Genomic DNA, 24,153 nt, shown 5'->3' with positions numbered 1-24,153 from the left:
TCTTGGTGTAAAAGATGTGTTATTCATAAAATGCCACTTGGAAATTACTTAAAGTTTCTTGATGAATAAATTAAACAGCAGTGTACAACTATAAACATTTTTGAAACATTGTAAAATTTTTGTAACAGGAGCAAAGCAGCTATGAGCGCAGGAGGAGGCCCGGTGTGAGTCATCTGTGAGGAGTGTCAGGTGATTTGGATGCAACATCATCATAGGAAGTTGCTTTCCATCTCGAACACAATCCAGTTCATCAGACAAAAATTTCCTCCTTTCCATTCACACAGGGGCTCAGAGACTTTTCACTTTCTTTTCCCTCTTTTTTTTTTACAGACATCTGGTCTAATCCTTATCAACAGTGAGATATATATCGAGCAAGATATGTATGGGATATACATATGGCTGAATGGTCAGTGCAGAGACCTTTACTTCAGAGGGTCCAAGGTTGGGGATTTTAGCTGCATGTGGTAAATCCTCTGGCTTGGGGGACTACCTGTTTGTGTTTGTCTCAACATTCACACACTCACACGCACGCACGCACGCACGCACGCACACAATATCAACTAACCACCATAGAAACACGCAATAACGAATACAGTCTTCCTCAAAGAGTTGGTTCCAGGAAATCGAGCTGTAAAACAGGGCCAGATACCCATGTGTGATACAGTTCGAACTGGTGACCCCGTACCCTGTGATTTAGCTTTCAATATTCACACATGGCCGCACATCCAAACAGTCTCTTTTCAGTCACATATTCACATATTCTGCTTTTGATTTCTGGAAACTTTGTTTTTTGTCTGCAAAATACTTGGCAGTTACTGTTTGTTCAAATAAGAGTCAAATAAGAGAGAGAGAGAGAGAGAGAGAGAGAGAGAGGAACAAGAAAGGAACATATTATAGGACGAACACAATGGCATGCCAGTGTTGAAGAGGGAGTAACAGAAATACAAGACAAGGACAAACATGGAAAAACAATGTTAATCCCTGTTCTTCGACAGTACATCTGTCTCTTCTCAGCCCCAATGAGCCAACACAATGCAATGCCAAGAAATATAATCGCTGTTCAGCTATGAATCAACACATGTCTGACTCAAATCACCATTTCACATGTATCAATCAAGATCTGTATATTTTGATAGTCGCAGACAAGGGTACCTTTCTCAATATCTTCGAACATTGCTACATTCATCTACAACAATACTTTAACCTGAATTGCAATCTTAATGAAATATCTGAGAAGCCTAACATTTTATTTGATATAATTATCACAATTCCAATAAGAGTAGATGCTGCAATGCCAGTCCTCCACTGCCCCTACTTCCCTCTATGGCCTCCCCTTCCTCAATCCTCTCACAATCTGAACCTCACTGCCAGCTTCTGCTAACACCTAACATTCAGTGTGCAGCACTTTGTCACTGACATAAGACTCCATTGGAGAATGAGAGAAGAGATGGGGGTGAGTACTCGTTATACATTTCTCTGCCTTTCAGTTTCACCACAGCGGCTCAGAGATTTTCACTTTCTTTTCCCTCTTTCTTTACAGATATCTGGTCTAATCCATATCAACAGATTAACACCTACTGGGTCACTACTCATCTCTGTAATAAATACAGATGTCCCCCTCGATCATTTATAAGTGTAAAGACCAAGCAAGTCAAGTTGAACATTACACAATACCTTGCTAGTATTTTAAACTTACGGTGATGTGTGGACATGAGTATTATCAAGTTTTTCATCACAGACTGATTTTAATGTGTTTCCTCACCTTTAGATGTCCTTGTATATTACAATGTTTTATTTATGCCAATTTTTTAAGTATGTATGGTCTTCCTCAGCAATAACATAAACTTGTTTCATCTGTCAAAGTCTTGAACAGTTATCTACGATGACAACGTGCGAGAAAAATTCTCATATATGTGATATTTTATAAAATGTATGGATGTTGAAAAAGAAAATTATTGTTGTATACTCATTTAAAGTGTTTATATGTGTCAGTGTTATATATGTCATTTTGTTCATAAATCAATCGATTCTTTGTTCTTCGATTTATTTATGAGGGAGGCGAATTGTAATGGTTCAAATCCGTTACAAGATGATATCTGTATTATTATTATTATTATTATTATTATTATTATTATTATTATTATTATTATTATTATTATTATTATTATTATTTTATCTGTGAGATTACTATTATTGTATCATTGTTATTATTGTTCAATTCAATTCTGCAATGCCTGTCGCTTGTGTGATTGTAGCCAAATTGTTATGTGTATATATATATGTGTAGATTAATACTTTAAAAAAACATGTACAGTAAGAGTTGCTGTATATCAGATGTGGATGTAGTGTGTGCAATAACTTGTGACATTGTAACATTGCAAAATACTCCTGGCGTAACTGCAGAGTCATTGCTACGTCATCGTGAGCATTAAGCGATGAGCTCACTTTCTGGGAGTTACCTAGGGTGCCGCCGGAAGTTTCACCATAGGGTGTAACATTTGTCGCTAGGTGGGAGTAGATCATAGTTATTTCTGGAGATTGCATAGGTGTGTCAATCGTCTATAAAAGGTGGCTGCATATTATTCAATTGGAAGCAGAGGCCACAGTTGGTCGGAGAGTGAACGAGATGGAGAGGCCTCAGTTGGTCATTAAGTCAACGGGAGTCTACAGGAAGGAGAGGACTCAGTGAGTCATTAGTCATTGGTCATTGAGAGAGTGAGGCCACAGTTGGTCGGTCACTTAGTTGAAGATACGGACGGGAAGGCTTACCACGAAATCATAGAACGATAGACTTTCCACGAAGTCATCACATGGATACTTAGTCGTCAGTGAAACTAAAAGGATACATCACCAAATTAGGCTTGACACCTCTACAGCAAATACCAATTCAAAGGAATACATTGTAATTACACTCAAAGTGTTGAAGGTACAGTCAAGTGAACCAGTGAGGGATAAACTTTGTGTATAATTGTTTAATGTCCAGTCAAGAAGAATTCAAATTCATGCCTAGTTTCTTTCAGTTGCAATGTCATAATTTTATATTCTGATCTGTTTTAATCGCAGCAGTTCTCACTATTTTTATTGTTATTTCAAGAATATATTTTGTTCTATCAAATTCATTAATCGTTTTATTTAAACAGTAAAACTTCTTAACCTCAAATTTAATGGGGAAACCGAATGCCAATCTCCTTTTCCCAGAACTTATATGATATGTTGTCACAAGTAAGCTTATTACCCCACACCCTAGAGATATTCAAGAATCTCATTCATTCTCTTATTGCTGCACTGAGTTGTAGCTGGCTAAGTTCAAAACAGAGCTTTTATATAATAATTTTTAAAATCAATGAATAAAATAATGTAACAATTTTCATTTGTTTAGTCTGATTTTAAAAGAATACTTTCATATCAAGATAATAAGCTCACCAGACAAAAAAATTAGTCGCCCTAGTTCGCACGCACAGATGGATCGTTAAGCCTGTACAGATGGTGCAGCGAACGAGTCCCGTGCTCAACCGCATGCACAATGCCTCTACGTGAACATAAGGCAGTAGCAATCAGTGAGACGATGATATTTCAAGAGGACAGTGTGCATCAACATGGGTAGATGTAAGGATGTGACAGAGTTGCAAAAAGGGATAAACGTGTGGCCGTGCCCATGGCCATAAGGTGCGTGAAATCGTGAGATTTGTTGGTGTTTCAGAGCGTATTGTTCACCGTGTCTACAAGCAGTAGTGTACTACACATAGCTACGAAACACATCAGAATCGTGGTCGGAAAAAGATCCTGACTGAGAGGGACCAAAGACGCGTTTCATGGCTTGTAAATCAAAATCGCTTCCAAATCCGAAAGGAAATGCTGCTGTCAGTGAATGAACGTCCATCCCAACCTGCTAGCAAGAGAACATTGTGACGGGAATTCCATGCAATGAACATTTGAAGTCGATCACTTCGCAAGAGGCCACTGCTCACACAGGTACATAAATTTCTGCATCTTCAATGGGCTAGAAATCATGGAACGTGGACAGTGGCTGACTGGAGGAAGGTAATGTGGTCTGACAAATCACGTTTTTGCCTGTATTACAATGACGCATGTTGTCGAGTGCACCGAAGGCCAAATGAAGCATTTCATCCTTGATATGTGCAAGGTCAGGTTCAAGCTGGATGTGGGTCTGTGAAGTTTTGAGGGTGTTTTTCATATCATGGATTGAGCCCACTCACTAAGGTGACCACTAATATAAACCAGCATGTTTATTTAAACAATCTGGATGATCAAGTGTTGCCTTTCAGTCAACATCTGCATGATGAGTATGCTATTCATATACCAATTTTTCGAGATGGCAACAGATTTCATCAGGCGGACGCATATGTGACTGGTTTTATGAACACTCCCCCACCCTATCACATCTCAAATGGACTGCAAAATCACCTGACTTGAACCCCACTGAAAATCTGTAGGACATGTTGGAACAGAAGGTAAAACGCTGACATCAGCATCCGCACAATTTTGTGGAAATGCACGATCAAATCCTCAGTGAATGGCTTAACCTGGATGCAATGTACCTGCATGACCTTGTGAACTCACTTCCTAACCAAATCCAGGTGGTTATCAAGTCCAGAGGTGGAGTTACACAGTCTTAAATGATGTTTGTAATGATTTCTCCAGGGGTGACCTTAATTTTTTATCCGGTGATCTTATCAGTGAATAAAAGTAATAGTAGATTTGGAACTACTAACACAAAAAGTCATTATTAAGATGTTGTTAAATAAGATGAAATTATCTTATTGGTAAATTTAATTTATAACAAAAACAATCCAATAAGATGATTTGCCAAATCCACAAATATAATCTGGTCTGAAAATAAATAAATAAATAAATAAATAAATAAATAAATAAATAAATAAATGTTTGTCATTTCCAATATGTTCTATCATACTCCTCTATTACCTTCACCAATAGCCTAGTAGTAGTAAACATCTTCTTGTGCAATCAAATCATAGAATATCTTCTTAACTTACTCTCTACTTGTTCTTTGTCCTTAAATGTTCATCTAGGTGTTAACAGATAAAATTATCAATCGATTGCTCAAAAATGGTTGAATCTGGCAGAATGGTTAGACACCACAAATATAAGATTCACTTGTTATATATACGTGAGCTCTTTAAATCTTTTCTTTCCTAAATAATTATATGCTAGTTTATATAATGGATTTTCATCAGCAATTTTTTCATTTAAACTCGTATTAAAACTATTTTTCTGAACAAGATAAATTTCTAAATTTTCTAAAATGTTAATAAATTTCCTTTTCTGGGCCAAATGTATTAATTCCACGTCACTATTATTGTCTGTTTTGAACTTAAGACTTGGACAGATGAAACAAGTTTATATTATCACTGTTTTCTCTAAACATGTACGATTTTTTTAGTGAACACATAAGATTAACATAAAGTGTATTGGCAAGGAGGATATTCCCAGTATCCTATTTAAGTAGATTTTTATGAGATTATATAAGTCACCCGGTCTAGAAAGCCAAGAATAACGGCCGAGAGGATCCATCGTGCTGACCACACGGCACCTCGTAATCTGCAGGCCTTCGGGCTGAGCGGCGGTCGCTTGGTAGGCCATGGCTCTTCGGGGCTGTTGCGCCATGAGGTTTATATAAGTCAATTCAGGAGTAAATAACACCTATTATGGTCAAATTTATCAACAATGGGTCCTGTAAGCGATGCCAATATTTATAGACCTGCAATCTTAGTGCAATTTTCCAAGTGTTATGTGTTTAACTATTGTTTAAATTTGGCACGCTTCAAAGGGTCAGCTGGTGGGTGGGAAAGGAAGTATGGCATGGCTCTGAGCTGCTGCAGGAAGAGGGGGGGATGCAGTAGTGATCATGGGGCCAGGAGGTAATATCGCACTAATACATTTGCTGCCATTTCTCTGTGCCGCACTGGGAAGAGGAGAATCATAAATATTATCAGCGGATCGCAAATAAAAATAAATTAATGTTAAGAAGTGTAGCTACTGTAGCATCATTACTGTCTGGATTTACTTTGTGTTATGCAGGGGAAAAAAAAGGCATCTTATTGTACTTTTGGTGCTGCTAATACAGCAAAACCTCGTTAAGACATTTCTGCAAGGGACAAGGGAAAAGAACGTGTTAAGTGAGAAAACGTACTACTGAATACATGAATAAAAACTATCCAAGAACTACAACCTATAATACTGTAGTTGGTCTTGGTGCGAGTTTTAATATTCACACCAACTCAGCGCGCTTAAAGATGTAGATACCAGTCAACTTGCCGACAGACTTTAATTTTGTTTTCATTAGTAAGGAATTTCACGACTTTTTCCACATCCATAATTAGGCTATCACAAGAAAAATATGCACCACGCTAGTCAACTTCACACAATTATGTTCCAGATATAAGCTACCACGCGACAAATATTCGCTACCCATCACTGTACAACTAAACATGAAATACATTTCTAATTCCTGAATGGAATGCGAAATACAAGCACAAACATGCTCATTGTGTTATTCTGCAGTTTCACTGCCAACTGACAAGCAAAACTAAGCTCCCCAAAGGTGCAATTTATCCTGTGAAGTTCAAGGATTCAAGGCCTTTTCCAATTATCACACAATTGCAGCAAGGGCTCTTACCCGAGTTGGAAATCACGTTCCTTCCACAAGGGATGACAAATAACATTGACGTGATAAGTGAGGTATTTTTATATGGATTTAATACCATGAGAATCAGGACTAAAAATTTACGACATGCTAAGCGGGAAAACGTGTTACTTAGGAACGCACTAAGGAGGTTTCAATGTACTATATTACATCAAAATATAATAACCTTCAGGAAACTTGGCTGGTTATACTAGAAAATTCAATCAAGGACTTGATTGGAGAGGAATATAAGCTTGTTTGATAAAGTTGACGGTAATATAGGTATTGGAAAGGAGCAAACAAGTGTAAAATCAAGTCATATATGAGGGGGGGAGATGGAAACACAGAGGAACAAGGACAAATTGGAGACAAGAACAAACATGGAAACACGAAAGGACAAGGACAATCTTCAACACAAACAACACTTACATAACAGCTTAGGTGTTCACAGCCAGTGTCTCGATGAATATAGAAGAAATGTGTTCTGGCAATGTAAGCCATGATCAAATTACGTTAGTAGATCCCAGAATTTCACCAGAAACTGTCCACTCTCACTGAAGATACTGGTGGAATGTTGGGAGCTACTAAGCCAATTCTACCATGACCTACAAACCTAGAAAATAATTTCTTCTCTATTCAACAGTTGATTACATCATTTACTATTGCCTCAAAACTCTTACTCAAGATAACCTGAGTCTAGAATTCTACATTTGATGAAATTATTTCTCTTACCTGGGGTGGCTGCTGAATGGGAATAGCTCCTCCATGTATGGGAACATGAGTAGCAGGACGAGCTGGAGTAACATAGTATTTATCAGGAGCTTCTTGGAAACCCTGTTTCTGGGCTGAATGTTCCATTGGTTGGTGCAAAGGAGTTACATAAGCTGGAATGTAACAAAACAAGAAACTGTCATACTTAAGAGTAAATAACACTGGAAATATTCATTTCAAAAATTCTTAACTATCAACATCACCTCTTCTTTTCAGACAACCAATTAGGGGAAATGAAGATAAGGTTTCACACCATCTTTCATCTATCAAATTAAAAATGTGCAAGTTGTAGATTCATCATCATCATCATCATCATCATCATATGAGTTTCCAGCTGCTGGCCAGGTCTGCATGGAACATAAGCCTCTTGATCTCCTCTTTTCTTCCCATCATTCTCCCTCCTCACTCTTGCCCAGGCCTCTCCTCTTCTCTGTACACACTCTTCCACTACTTTTATCCACCTGTCTCTTGGTCTTGCTCTTGGTCTTGCTCTTGGTCGTTTCCTGCTGCATACGTCAGAAAGGGTACATAGTACATCCCGTATATCACTCTTTTGCTTCTCTGAGGGACATCCTTGCTCCAATTCTGACACCAGGAACACTCCTGCTTGTCTTCCATGCTTGATTATTTCCTTATATTTTCTTCCACTTTCCTCTATGATATTTCCCAGATATCTGAAACTCTCTACCTTTCAAAGCTGTTCCTCTCCAAGCATTATCCCTCTCGTAGGTCTCTCCTTCTTTCCAGTTGTGATCACTATCTTGCTCTTTTTGGCATTAAGTTTAATTCCATATTGTTCCACCTCATCTTCCCATGCATCTAACCGTTCCTGGATATCCTCTTCCTTTTCTCCTCAGACTAACAGGTCATCTGCAAACATCATCACTTTCATTTTTCCTTCCCCAATTTTCCTTGACACTTTTGTCATTAGCTCATCCACTACTACAATGGAGAGCAAAGGTGACAGAGCATTTTCTTGTCTTAATCCACTTTTTCTGTAGATCACAATTGTCAAATCACTACTAGTATGGCTGGAATCTTTGTTAGGTCATCATCCCAGAGGCTGGCTGGATTGTCAAATAGCACCACCAAAGGTTATGCAGTTATAGGGAAACCAATGGTGGCACTGAAATGAGGCATATTAGGAGTGAGGTAGTTTGTCACTGCTTTTCTCTCTGGGCCAGAAAGTGCTACTGCAGCACGACTGACCCTGTGAGCAACATCTTTCATAACAACCAGACGCACTGGTCGTGCTACGAATGTCATTACTCAGCATCATCCATACCCCAGCAGCTTCCATATTGTCACAGCCATGGATGAGATTGAGACTTCGATGGAAGTTACATTTTTGCTGTGGACTGTGCCAAGAGACAGATGCAAGAGTACTCCATCCATCAAAAAATGGCATTAGGGGGAACCACATTGAAGCAAATAAGAAATTTAATTTGCAATACAGCATTACTGTTTTAACTTGTGATAAAGACCCAGTTTTAAAGATGTTGATTTTCTCTAGGTATACCTAAAAAAAAGATATATTATAAAAGTCTCAATCAGAATTAATTCTTGGTATCATGATAAAAATAACTAACAGTCACAAATACAGAGACTGATTGCACTTGAATTTACTATGCAATACCTGTCTTTATAGCCTACAAAAATAGAACGGAACAGGCATAGTTGTCTGAGAATACCCAAGCAATACTAAATTAGATTTTTCTTCTTTCATTCTCACATGTAGATTTTTTACAGCAAAATATACCAAAATTTGTCTACTTAGATTTAGACTATATTTACAACATTTCCTATAATGATTTTTTTAAAAATGCTCCCAAGCCAATTTTCTGGAGTGGAAATTCTTCAAATAACCACAGTTACCACACTGAGGTCAAATTTTACACCTTTCTGCATACATTTTATGAATATCCAGTACCTTGACTATGTGGAGGTAAAGTGGCTAAGTTGGCACGTGGCTGTCCCATGTAGACACCATGCTGTGGCTGCTTTGCCGACTCGTCTCTTGGTGTAACTGCTGCAGCCGGTGGAGGTTGCGCATATTGTTGCCCTGCATAAGTATAGATGGTCTGGCCAGGTGATGGCGCATAACTTACAGTAGTAGCAGCAGGTACCTGTTGTGGTCCATGAGGAGCGTAGAAGGGTTGAGAACTTGCATACTGTGTATTTTCTGAAAGCAATAAATCAGACATTCATCAAAGGTTCACTTACCAAATGTCCATTAACACTTGCTAACATTTCAAAAAAAGTAAGCTTGAAGTTTTATTATCTCGACCACTACTGCAGGACTTGGTAGCGTCAGCGGTGGCGGTGGTTATTGTTTTAAGAGGAAGTACAACTAGGCAACCATCCTCTATATAACACTAATCAGAGGGAAAAATTAAAGGTATTGCCCATAGGAAGACAAGCGGCATGAAGGGCGGGGAGACCACACTTGTGACAGGTAATAATCACGGTTAATGTCATGTTAAGAGGAAAACAACATAATTATCAGCTTCTCTTAACAACTAGAAAAACAAAAATTAGAAATAAATATAAAATTAAACATTCAATTACCAAACCAAACCAAACCAAACCCCATGGTGGAACAGCCCCAAAAGGCCTTGGCCTACCAAGTGACCGCTGCTCAGCCCAAAGGGCTGTAGATTATGAGGTGTTGGTGTAGTCATGCACGACGAATCCTCTCGGCCATTATTCTTGGCTTTCTAGACCAAGGCCCCCATCTCACCATCAGATAGCTTCTCAATTATAATCAACGTAGGCTGAGTGGACCTCGAACCAGCCCTCAGATCCAGGTAAAAATCCCTACCCTGGCCAGGAATCAAACCCAGGGCCTCCGGGTAAGAGGCTGGCATGCTACTCCTACACCGCAAAGCTGGTCAAATATTCAATCAATGAATTTAAAAGAGAGAAAACAAAACAGAAATGTTACCTGAGTAACTATACATTCGAATTTAGAACACATTATAATGTCCACTCGAATTTAGAACACGTCATAATGTCCACTCACACATATACAGTGAATAACGAGATCAAAAGTGGCCTCATCATCACTTAGTAAGAGACTGAATGTTTCCAGCAGGTTAGGGTTTCATCTAAGGTCAGAGAGATGTATGCATTAAAGCCTCGATTGCACTGGCCAGCACACAGGGTAAGCATATTGCAGCTAGCGTAGCAACTGTCCAATACACACAGCTAGTAAACTTGTTCACTTGCCAACCAGACTTTAGATACAAATAATGATACTGTTCATTCAGGAAATTGAACAGTTATTCTAGAGACTTGAACGAATCATTAGAAGCTAAATCTCTCAGTGTTACTTCTAGTTCTGTCGCAGTCCGGATTGTCATTCCCATTCTGGTGCCTTGTTTCTTGATCATTCCAATAATCATCTGCAATAAAGCACCAAATTGGACTCTGTCTAATATTCCAGCAGGCTATAGGACCACCATTTTTCAAATCCTTCAGTATAGTGTTTGAATGCACTATATTTTTCTTGTCTTCTTACCCAATCTTTTACCCACAGTGTTCTATATTTCCTCCTTTTCTTTTTCCAACTCTTTTTGAAATGCAAGGGCAACAACTACAATTTGTGCTCAAACTACTACTGTAGACATTTTGTAGCCACTGAAAACACGTAGCAACTTCTCAAACTAGGAATATCACAGAGTTTACTATCCGCATAGTAAAATCACCAAAATATAATAAATATAGTAGCCCTACATTCAACTTTATTCAGATCAGCAGGGCGAGCAGCAAATTTACTAGACAAAATTATTACACATAATGAATTTACATGTAGCGAGTGAATTCAAAAGTAAGAAGCTAGCAAAATGAGGCTTAATTGAGAAAGTAGGCCACAGTGAAATAGTCTGCACATAAACCATATAAACACATTAGGGTGGTCTTCCCTCATTAGGGGAGTGCATAAATCTTGAATGACCTAACCTCAATCAATATAAAACTACAACTTCTCTCTGCGAAAACCAGAAAGGTGATGTTAACATAGTGTAAACAGGAAAAAATCATAGCTAAATAAAACTGAAGCAGCATCAAGTGATCAGCCCACCTGGAAGTGCCTCTGAGATCCCCAGGAATTAACCTGGTACTCATTTTTGATGTAGGCTGAGTGAACCTCAGGGCCATGTGCACCTCCGGAAGTGAAAATCTCCTTTCTTAAATTTTATGAGTTCCTGGCGGGGATTTTTCAGGCGTTTGCTCTATTAACCAGCGTTTTGTCTTAGGTTTGACACTAAACTCATCAGAGTGGGATGTGTCAGACCCTACCCACTGACGCTGGGGTGTATGCAGGTGAACGTAGTATCAGAAGCCCTTATAACAGGCACAGTCTGATAACTGCATATGGGAGATAAATCTCCACAATTGAATTATTGCCCGCCTAGCAATTCCGAATGGAAAATGCTAAATTCCCATGGAGGGAATTTGATATTTTTCACCAATAGAGCCTGTCAAAAATTCGGAATTGCTAGGTGGGTAATAATTCCATTGTGGAGATTTATCTCCCGTATGCGGTTGTCAGACTGTGCCTGTTATGAAATGGCGTATGGCTTTTAGTGCCGGGAGTGTCCGAGGACATGTTCGGCTCGCCAGGTGCAGGTCTTTTGATTTGACGCCTTTAGGCGACCTGCGTGTCGTGATGAGGATGAAATGATGATGAAGACAACACATACATCCAGCCCCCGTGCCATTGGAATTAACCAATTAAGGTTAAAATCCCCGACCCGGCCGGGAATCGAACCCAGGACCCTCTGAACCGAAGGCCAGTACGCTGACCGTTCAGCCAGCGAGTCGGACTGTGCCTGTTATAAGAGCTTCTGATACGTTCACCTGCATACACCCCAGCGTCAGTGGGTAGGGTCTGACACATCCCACTCTGATGAGTCTAGTGTCAGACCTAAGACGAATTCCCTCCATGGGAATTTAGAATTTTCCATTCCTGACGGGGATTCGAACCAACGTCCTTCCGAGTGAACTGAGCACGTCTTTACCACCTCGGCTAGGCAGCCCCTAACTTGAGCATACTAAAGGACAAATTCATAGACAGTACCTACATATAAGTGGAACCCTTAAGTAATGAGGGATCACTTACATGAGTTTACATTTCAAAGACAACACTTAATGAGCACGCACATTCATACAATAAATATTCAATAGAAATTTGGCAATGCTGTATATTATGCTTATACTTTCTGGATGGTATAGTTCTGGCTACTGAATAATGGAATGATCTATTGTGCTTTGTTTATCAAAAGATACTGTGCACTATTTACTGCCATTTTTGGGGTTAGAAGATCTTCCGTACTGTATTTGGTCATCAGAATACCTAAAGGAAAATAATACAATCTGGTCTGAAAGAAATGTGATGTACTTTTTTTATGTGGGATGCCACAACATCAGAAATTTCTGATATAATCTGATAGACTAACCTGATGTAAATCAGTACAAACCAACTGAAAAAAAAATTGGTAATGCTGTAACATGGTATTTTTAAATCATCTACTACTACTACTACTACTACTACTACTACAACTACTACTACTTCTTTTGTTGTTGTTGTGGCAGGGGAAAAACTTTTAAAGACACCACTCTGTGTGGGAGTTGGATTTCCACCAACTAAAATCCCCTGCCCTCTTCACTCAGCCCATTCTGGAACAGCTTGACGGCATGACATCAGAATGGAGTGATGTATGTTATTAAGTTCTTCCTTTCTCTTCTTTCTCCTTTGTCCCCATAATGCTTGTTGCCATTGCCTTTACTGTGTTCCAGGCAAGCAGGCTCTCCAACAAAATCTGAACCAGATTCCCTGGCGTGAGTCGTCGGCCAAGTTGTTGGCAGGCTTTCCTTCATTCTTCTTCCCATCGAACACAGTAGAAAAAAGTGTGTTCTACTGTATCCTTTTCAGAACAGTACCGACAACCATCTCCCTGCGTCTTTCCCATCTTCATGGCGTATACGCCTAATCTTCCATGTCCTGACAGGATTTGGGACAGATAGTAATCTACCTGCTGATGTCTACATTTAAGCCAGTCTCCTATGTTGGGTATTAGCTTTTTTGTCCACTGGCCAACATCGGTTGTGCCATCCCATCGGTCTTGCCAGTCTAGTAAGAGTTGGTTCCTCAAGGCTTTCTTTCTTTCTGCAACATTAAAATCTGATTCCATTTCAAGTCAAGAACATGGAAACAACTCCATCGCTATGGCTTTCTTTCTATCAGCTGGGAGCTGAACTGGTACCCTGTTGATTAATCGACCAGTCACTATCTTATATCCCGCCCCCCAGATATCACTGTCCAGATCTTCGCATAGCGTTTGCCAGAGATTTCTCTTAGAGCCCTTTATTAGCTTCATTATTTGCCTTCTTGATGTCTTATAGTCATCTTCTAATAGTATTAAGTTGACCTGGCTGATTCTTTTCCTAGATCTTGTAAGAATTCATCTCTTGCGATTGCAGTCTTTCCTTTGCATGTCTATTTCATTGCTCCACCAGTAAGGGACACGTGTTTTATATTTTGTTGATCCCCTCAATCGGCTAGCCAACGGCCGTAGCCGTGTTGAACACCGGATCCCGTGAGATCTCTGAAGTTAAGCAACACTGGGCGTGGTTAGGAGTTGGATGGGTTGCCACGCGCTGTTAGTAGGGGGGTAAGGGAATGGAGGAGCGGAAAGGAACTGGCCACCCTACCGCACGTAAACTCCGGCTCAGGAACACCTCTGCGGAGGTTCGGACTTGCCTTCGTGCAGAATAACCCTTACCTTACCTCAATCGGCTAGTCCTACAAGCATCTTTAAGAACAGCAGTTACATCTTTTAGAGTATGTTGCACTGTATCTACAGTTTGTGACATCCATTCAATTGCAATTTTAAAAGTTTCCCCAGTTATAATTCCACACCGTTTTTGTGATTTCATTAAGCTTCTTCGATCCCTTAACTTGAAAATAAATGAAACAATGGTCGCTGAGAGATTCATCTTCCATAACCTCCCAGTCAACAATGCATGATGCTATACCCTGCGTTGAGCAGGTGACGTCTATGAAAGACTCTGAACTCCCTCTGGAAAAAGTTGGTAAGATTCCAGTGTTGTGAACCACCAAGTCTAGGGTCGCTATCCATTCCGCCCAATATTCTCCCCTACGATCTGCAGTTGGTGCCCCCCACAGAGGCGACTTGACATTTAGGTCTCCCAGAATGATAGATTCAATACCTGACACCATACAGTCCTGAACTATTACATCTACCTTAGCTTTGAAAATATCAAAAGAGATGTTAAGAGAGATATAACAATAATAAATCTGACATTGCTGAAGTTGAATACACACATATCCTTCTTCTGCCGTTATGCTTAGCACCTCCAACCTATCATTTTAAAAATATGCATCTACATCACATCTTTTGTCCGTGAACCAACCACCTTCAGCAACTCGCCTTCTGTTTGGCTCGCTAACAAGCACTAAGTCTACTTTCTTTACAAGGCTGTCACATACATGACGTCATGACTGTCGGGTTTCACATGAGATTCGCCTGCAGTATGTCCATTATTGGTCGTTTAAATTCAACTTCCTTGCCTCTAATATTAACTTCCTATAAGTAGGGCATTTCATTTGATCTGAGCAGTAGCCCTCCACTTGGCACGTGGTGCAAAACGAATCGTTCCCACAATCCTTCGCCAAATGGCCTTCTTGTCCACAATTTAGACAGCTCCGTGACCGGTCATCCTTACCGTCGCAGTGTGGCGCTTTATGTCCAAATCCAAGACATTTAAAACACCTTGCAACTGTAACTCTTTCCTTCGCCATACAGGTTGCCCATCCCACATTTATTTTCTTTTTCTTTAACAGTATTTTTGATGGTTCCGTTGGCAAGATTATGGTAGCATTCAGATTTCCAAACCACCCCGGTCTTACTGACGTAATATTGATCTGTGATTCTTCAACAGCAGCTTATAAGGAGAGTGCTGCTCTAAGATAATTTTCATTTAAATCTGGATCCATACCATACATTAGAATTGTTGTCTCCTTCCTCTTTGTTGAAACCTCTATTTCTTTGACATTTTTAGTTATTTCACGTTGTAATACGTCAGCCTTTCCTTTGCCTTCTACAGTAAGTATAAGGTCATCCTTTGCTGTTTTTCTTATTTGTTTTATTTTAACACCAATTTTTTCGATGTTTACTCCTTCCTTTACTGTTTTAAGCAATTCGGCATACGTTTTGCCCGCAGCTTTGCACATAACTGTTTCCTGAGTATTATCATTTAAGGATTTCTTTTTTGATGTTAACCCCACAAAAACAGCCTGTTTTACCTGTGTTTTACCTGTGTTTTACCCGATTCCAAGCACCCTATTTCGATATCATCCTTACGAAACATCCATTCCAAGATTTTCCTTGTATAATTTCGGTCAAGTGTATCCGGGATAGTTATCAGCACCTTCTTTCTTGCAAGAGTCTCGATTATCTCCCTCCAGTGGGTGAGACATGAATACAGGCTCTGCAGGTCATTTACTCCATCCTGATTAAATGAATATGGTATTACATACACATATCGCAGCTTCTCCCGCTCTCCTCCTCGACTCGTGTAGGTTTGGGTAACAGTGCGCAGAAATTCCGTCTTGCCTTCCTCCAGATTAGAGTTCAGCAAGTCCGAGATTTCTGAATGCATATTCTTCATGCTTCTCATAATTCCATCCTCCTCTGTAAGATGTTTGGGATTTACAACCATTGATATATCCCAATCAGTTAATTTCCCTATATTTCCAGAGATGACGTGCGTGTTACTGTAAACACAGTCAGGCAATTCCTTATCCAATAGCTTCGCAAAATCTTCAAAGCACGTAGCTTCCTAGAGGGTCTGCTCTATATCTAGCACTCTGCCACTGAATTGTGCCTGTGTCCCAACATCATGGGTTATTTTCTTACTAGAGGTAGAGCTCTGTTCCAGATCACTCCTAACCTTTGGATCTTCATTCATATCAAATTGTTCCCATTCCCACAAATGACTCCGAATGATTTCTGCCATTTGTCCCATTTCTTTAATACCTTTCTTTATCTCCGCTTTGGTATTAGGAGTCATCTTAACTAATGCTAATAAATCTTCACTATACTTGACTAACTTCTCAAGTTCTAGTCGCATCTCTTCTAATCCTACTCTTTGGTTTGTAGTCTTCGTACTCTGTAGTTCCATGGTTACGTCCAGCTCCTCATCCGACATAGTAACTCTTTGGTTTTCTACATCTATTTCAACCTCTTTGGATTTGACATTGCTATTCTTGATACCTCTACTCTCTTTTCTCTTTGAGAACATAACCCTAAATCATTTAAAGGAATATAAATGACTTATTTACCTTGACAGAAGAGTGATGCCTCTTCAGCTCTTCAAAGAGAGATAGTACCATGGTCTGAAGGGCAGCACTTCCACTTATAAATGCAATATATATATCCATATACACCTTCAAAACACCACTTAATTGGGAACATGCATCATTTTCAAAAATATTTTTTTTGAAAAGTACACCAATGAAATAGTACGTAAACGTATTATATTGTGGTATGTTGCCTTGTTTTCTACCATTAAAAAAATATTTAATAGTGCCTTTCCGCAAGGCGAGTGAAACGGCCTCTGACGTAAGCGGCGCGCTGTGACGTCACGATCCAGTACCGCATGCAGCTCTACCAGCCGTTGTGCATCAGCCGTTGCTAAAAGCCGATTGTTTATTATTCGTGATCGCGAATAACTTCGAAATGACAGAAAAAAGGTTCAAAACAGCACAGTCAGACAATCTACCATGTATAGATGTCATTATTCTTGAAAAATGTGACTTTTGTGGCCGCAGAAATTAGCGGATAACAAGCAAGTTTGTAAGTGGCGTCTTTTATATACGTGCAATGTACTGTAACCCATAGTATTAGGATAACAACGAACCTGGATAGATATCACATCACTTTCAACATTTCCTTCTAGACTGATTCCCCTATTAAAGAATAACATTACATTTTCGGGCTTTCAGCATTAGTAAAGTAAGAAATCGGATTTCAGCACTAACATAAACATATAGGTAGCATTATAGTACTAGTCCGCTTCTGTGGAGTAGTGGTTAATGTGTGCCACTCCCGGAGGCCCGGTTTCGATTCCCGGCTCTGCTATGAAAGTTGAAAACAAATAGTACGAGGGCTGGAACGGGGTCTACTCAGCCTCAGGAGGTCAACTGAGTGGAAGGGTTTCGAATCCCACCTCAGCCATCCTTGAAGTGGTTTTTCGTATTTTCCTACTTCTCCTCCAGGCACCTAAGGCCACGGCCGTTTCCTTCCCTCTTCCTTGTCTATCCCTTCCGATCCTCCCATCCTCCAACAAGGCCCCTGTTGAGCATAACAGGTGAGGCCGCCTGGGCGAGGTAATGGCCCTCCTCACCAGTTTCATCACCATACTCAAAGTCTCACGTTCCAGGACACTGCCCTTGAAGTGGTAGAGGTGAAATCCCTCGCTGAGTCCGAGAGAAAACGAACCCTGAAGGATAAACTGATTAAGAAAGAAAGAAGAAGTAAAGAAAGAAAGATCATAGTACTGTAGGTCTATAACCTATCATTTCTGAAAAAATATATATTTATGGTTGGGGCAACTGGCCTACCCACTTCCGGGGCCCATGAAAGAGAATTAAATATCTATGTGGAGGGAAAAATTTAAACATGATAAAGATAAATATGACTTCATCTAGTTTTCACAAGTTGGGCTGAGTGGTTCAGACGGTTGAGGTGCTGGCCTTCTGACCCCAACTTGGCAGGTTCGATCCTGGTTCAGTCCGGTGGTAGTTGAAGGTGCTCAAATACGTCAGCCTCGTGTCGGTAGATTTACTGGCACGTAAAAGAACTCTGCAGGACTAAATTCCTGCACATCGGCGTCTCCGAAAATCGTAGAAGTAGTTAGCGGGGCGTGAAGCCAATAACATTAATTACATTTGGCTTTTAACAAGCTGAGCATATCAGGAAAGAAAAGTGTCCTGGTGACATTTTAATCGCTCAATACAGGAATGTCTTTGGGTGCTGTGACTTTTACTTTTTTTTTTGTTTTTGCTGTTTGCTTTACGTCACACCGTCACATCTAGGTCTTATGGCGACGATGGGACAGGAAAGGCCTAGGAATGGGAACAAAGCGGCCGTGGCCTTAGGTACAGCCTGGTGTGAAAATGGGGAAACCACGGAAAATCATCTTCAGGGCTGCCAGCAGTGGGGTTCAAAACCTTCTATCTCCCGGATGCGAGCTCACAGCTGCGCGCTCCTAACCGCACGGCCAACTCGCGCGGTATTTTTACCCTTCGATTTATTGACTTGGCTTGTATAACTTAAAACTTAGGCTAAGTTGGATAATATTTTAAACACCTACATCACTATTTTCACCTGTGTGCAATTATGTTATTTATTTCATTAATATTATGATAATTATTATAATTGAGCATTGTTAACTTATAAGACCCCAACAGACAAGCATTGCTTTTGTGTAGAGTTATACATTTGTTAAATTCACGTTGTTTCCTTTCCTGATGTACACGCCTATTCTTTGTTACATTACAGAGTATTTAGATATAGCCTAAATATCTTTACCAATTAAGCTCTTCAATAAATACATACATAACTGTCCCATGCCAAGATATATTGGTAGAATTAGAGCTGTCAAAATGGTTCATAACCCCTTTGATTTATTATCTTGATATGGATCACCCAAAACATAGGTTAGGTTTGGAGAATACTTTAATAATTAGCATTATTTAATGCACTGTTTATTACTTTCATATTCCAAGATGTAATTGAAGCATTTAAATAAAGCATCATACATTAAAATTTGTTTTACTACTAGAACAGCTGACATGGAAAAGTGATTTGAAAATTCAAACAAATTCATCTTACGTTAAAATCTTCAAAAAAATAAACTGTAGACTTTTCCGATATATCACCAGCATTTCTCCGGCTCGCCAAAATCCATTTCTCCCTAGTTTTAGCGTCTTTGGAACATTTATAAACAATTTGTTTGGTATGGTATGCGATGTGTTATTGCACATCGGAACTCTACACCATTTATAAGTTTTCTGCCTCACTGTCTGCGCAGGATTCATTTTCAGTCTAAAATATACCACTCAGATTATTATCCGATGTATAGACCTCGAATTTAACCATACTAGACACTAACGTAAAGTAGAAATACGCGAAGTGTATCCTGCTTCTCACAGCACACTATGTGTTATTTCGTCTGCTAATTCAGTCAACCTGTACGGTGACGTCAGACCAATGAGATCGCGTACTTGCGTGACGTGACATTTTCGTAGATTTTTATCATGTTTGGAGTTATTATTTGTACATTCTGATCACATTTTTGAATTCTGCATGAAATTTTGAATCAGATTGGCACATTTTAAATTAAAACCCCGGATCATGCATGTTCCCTATTAAGCAAATACGCGGAGCAATTAATATCTTTATTGATGGTGAGATAGGGAGTCCTCTAGAGGTCATGTTCACTCTCTGAACCGAGGGAACAAGAATATTCACAAGTACCACTTTACTGAAACGAAACCTTCTTTTAAATTGTTGGTCACAATACACTTCTACTGGAATTTCCGTGTCTCTCAAATATTTTGTGAGTACACGGAAGGCATTCTGTGCAAGAAATCTGTAAATATAAAATAACGTCCGTACTGACTAACTGATTCATCATCGCCGAGCCAAAACTACTGGATATAAAGAAAGGCAGGGCTAGATTTTTCAAATGAGTATATATCTCAAACACATAACACTATAAAGATATGAAAATTGGTATTTGAAATCTCCTTTAAAAATAAAGAAACATATATTTTTTGTTTCCCAAAAATCCCTTTAATGGGGCTAAAAGTAAATGAAAAGCAGGTTGAATCCTTTTTATGAGGATACTTATATCTCAAAAACTGAAGATGTTACAGTAGTGAAAATTGGTACACGAAATCTTTAAAAACAAAGAAACATGTATTTTTTTGTTTTTGCAAAATCCACTTAAAGTGAAAATGTAAACGGGGTGAATTTTTAAAATGAGTATAACTACAAAACTTAACATGTTACAGACATAAACATTGGTATTTGGAATTTCCTTTAAAAATAAAGAAAGATGTATTTTTTGTTTTCCGAAAATCTATATAAACTGGTGGAGTGGGATGAAAAATACTGAAAAAGAGGTTGAATCCCTTAATTGGAAATGCATTTATCTCATACACTGAATATGATACAGACACAAAAATTAGTATTTGGAATCTACTTTAAAAATAAACAAACACGTATCTCTCTTTCCAGAAAATCCACATAATGGGGCTAAAAATAAGTGAAAAACAGGTTGAATCCTTTTTATGAGCATATTTATATCTCAAAAACTGAAGATGTTAACAGACATGGAAATTAGTTCATGAAATCTCCTTTAAAAACAAACAAACAAGCAACTTCTTGTTTTCGGAAAATCCACTTTGGTGGGGGGGAGCGAAAAGAAGAGAAAAGGGGGTGAATTTTTAAAATGTGTATATCTACAAAATGTAACATGTTACAGACATAAACATTGGTATTTGGAATTTCCTTTAAAAATAAAGAAAGGTGTATTTTTTGTTTTCCGAAAATCTATATAAACTGGTGGAGTGGGATGAAAAATACTGAAAAAGAGGTTGAATCCCTTAATTGGAAATGCATTTATCTCATACACTGAATATGATACAGACACAAAAATTAGTATTTGGAATCTACTTTAAAAATAAACAAACACGTATCTCTCTTTCCAGAAAATCCACATAATGGGGCTAAAAATAAGTGAAAAACAGGTTGAATCCTTTTTATGAGAATATTTATATCTCAAAAACTGAAGATGTTAACAAACATGGAAACTAGTTCATGAAATCTCCTTTAAAAACAAAGAAACAAGCAACTTCTTGTTTTCGGAAAATCCACTTTGGTGGGGGGGGAGCGAAAAGAAGAGAAAAAGGGGTGAATTTTTAAAATGTGTATATCTACAAAATGTAACATGTGACAGACGTAAAAAAAAAAAGAATAAAAAATTTAAATTCCAAACACTAATTTTCACGTCTGAAACATCTTCAGTTTTTGAGATATAAGTATCCTTGATATTTAGAAATTTCATCATGATCCGTATTAAAGTGGGATTACAATAATTTCAATTTATTGAATATAAGTAACCTCTTACGAAGAATTCCACCACTTTTTCATTACTTTTCACCCCCTTAGATGGATTTTCCATAAACGAAAAATATGTGTTTCTTTAATTTTTTTTTTTTTTTTTTTTTTTTTTTTACAAGTTGTTTTACATCACACCAACACAGATAGGTCTTATGGCAATGATGGGACAAGAAAGGGCTAGGAGTGGGAAGGAAGTGACTGTGGCCTTAATTAAGGTACAGCCCCAAATACTGGATACTGGAAGGGGTTTAAAAGAAATGAAAAATGGGTGAATTTTAAAAATGAGTATATCTACAAAACTTGTTACGGAATTAAAACTTGGTATTTGGGATCTCCTTTTAAAATAAAGAAACTTTTTTTTTTTTTGTATCCGGAAAATCACCTTAAGGGAGTGAAAATAATTGAACAGTGGGTAAAATTTTGAAATGAGTATATCTACACTATATCTCTCTGCACATGGTTATGAGGGTGTTTAGGGGTTGTAGTAAGGATGTAAAGGAGAGAGCATATAAGTCTCTGGTAAGAAACCAACTAGAGTATGGTTCCAGTGTATGGGACCCTCACCAGGATTACCTGACTCAAGAACTGGAAAACATAAAAAATAAAAAAATAAAAAAAGCAGCCTGATTTGTTCTGAGTGATTTCCGACAAAAGAGTAGCGCTACAAAAATGTTGCAAAGTTTGGGCTGGGAAGAATTGGGAGAAAGAAGACGAGCTCCTCGACTAAGTGGTATGTTACAAGTAACATGTTCCAAGCTGTCAGCGGAGAGATGGCGTGGAATGACATTAGTAGACAAATAAGTTTGAGTGGCGTCTTTAAAAGTAGGAAAGATCACAATATGAAGATAAAGTTGGAATTAAAGAGGACAAATTGGGGCATATATCCTTTTATAGGAAGGGGAGTTAGGGATTGGAATAACTTACCAAGGGAGATGTTCAATAAATTTCCAATTTCTTTGAAATCATTTAAGAAAAGGCTAGGAAAACAACAGATAGGGAATCTGCCCCTGGGTGTCTGTCCTAAATGCAAATCAGTATTGATTGATTGATTGATTGATTGATTGATTGATTGATTGATCCAAAACAATTAACATTTTACTGACGTGAAAATTGGTATTTGGAATCTCCTTTGAAAATAAAGAAACACGCATATTTTGTTTTGTTTTCTTGTTCAGTGCACCAAGTTGTACTTCTTTGCTCTTCATTGCCCAGGCTCCAAAATTGTCTGCAAATAGTAATAAAATCATCTCCCTATTCCCATATGCTTCCTTCATCTCCTTTACAATTCCGTCCATAACCATTAGAAACAAAAGAGATGACAGCACACCCCCTGTCTTAGTCCAGTTTTATTTCTGAACCATTCCGTCCTTCCAAATGGAATCTGTATGTTGCTGACATAGTTGTACATTGCTTGCACCATTTCAACAGTTTGCGTACCCTCTCTCTTTCTGACCATAGTTTCCCAAACTTTCTCCCTGGGAGCACTATTGTATGCCTTTGTTAGATCTATGAATGTCATGACCAGATCCTTTCCATATCCCCAATTCTTTTCCATTACCTAATTGCCCAATGCTGAAGATTGGGTCCACGTCCAAAGCCATTCTATTCCTCTTGCAACTCTATATTTCTTCTCATTCTCCTTTCTCTTATCCTTTCTAATATTTTTTCCACTTGTAATAAGAATGTGATTCCTCTATAGTTACCACACACTTTTGTGTTCCCCTGGTTTTATTCCCTTTTCCCAAGCCTCTGGCACATGTTTCCATATGCACTTTAATAATCTGTACACCCATTGTAGTCCAACAAGTCCAGCATCCTTTATCATTTCAACACTAATTTAATCCATCTCTGGTGCCTTCCCCATTTTCATTTCATTTTTTTGTTATATCATCTTCTACTGTTGAGCCATCACATCGTATTACTACCATCTCCTCTGCACAACTTCTCACATTCAGCATTTTATCAAAATACTCCTTCCATCTTCTCTATTTCTTCTGGATGTGTTATCAACTCTCCACCTTCCTTTTTCATCAGCCTTGTATAAATTCATTCTTTCCTATTACAAAGACAAAGTCACCTCCGTACAGGCCATGAAGGCCCTTGGAGGAGTGGAAGGTAAAGGCTTCCACCATTGTAAACCGCAGCATGTGATGGGGTAGAGTGGTTAGCTCTATGCTCGGCTGCCTTTGCCCCCAGGAATTAACCTGGTACTCATTTCTGGTGTAGGCTGAGTGAACCTCAGGGCCATATGCACCTCCTTTCTTTCCTATTACTTTGCATAATTCCAGACAGCAATGTTTTATTGCCAGCTCCATCTGTTTCTATCTTCTGTGTAAATTTTTCCGAACTTTTCTTCTCTTCCCAGTTTCTTACATTTTATTTCATTATCAACATCCTTCATTTTGCTTTCTTCTTCTATCTCTATTCCATTCTTGCCAGGTTTTCTTTTCTTTCACTGCTTCTCTCACCTTCTCATTCCACCACGGTATCTCCTTTCCTTTC

The 24,153-nt window shown here is 38.7% G+C and overlaps 1 protein-coding gene across 3 annotated transcripts in view; it reads right to left on the bottom strand.

Annotated features, from left to right (window-relative positions):
• The window catches only part of LOC136864829 (G protein pathway suppressor 2), a 131,233-nt gene that overhangs the window by 14,939 nt on the left and 92,141 nt on the right, over positions 1 to 24,153 (bottom strand). For all 3 annotated transcript variants that reach the window (XM_067142284.2, XM_067142280.2, XM_067142277.2), the window contains exons 7-8: positions 9,366 to 9,617; positions 7,397 to 7,548 (exon numbers count right to left, since the gene is read on the bottom strand). In XM_067142284.2, the coding sequence (XP_066998385.1) occupies positions 7,397 to 7,548; positions 9,366 to 9,617 (404 nt within the window). The remainder of the gene's footprint in view (positions 1 to 7,396; positions 7,549 to 9,365; positions 9,618 to 24,153) is intronic.

This window comes from Anabrus simplex, chromosome 1 (genome assembly GCF_040414725.1).
Source record: "Anabrus simplex isolate iqAnaSimp1 chromosome 1, ASM4041472v1, whole genome shotgun sequence".
Taxonomy (NCBI): domain Eukaryota; kingdom Metazoa; phylum Arthropoda; class Insecta; order Orthoptera; family Tettigoniidae; genus Anabrus; species Anabrus simplex.
The sequence above is the reverse complement of the archived record's forward strand: the minus strand, read 5'-3'. Positions and strand labels throughout refer to the sequence as shown.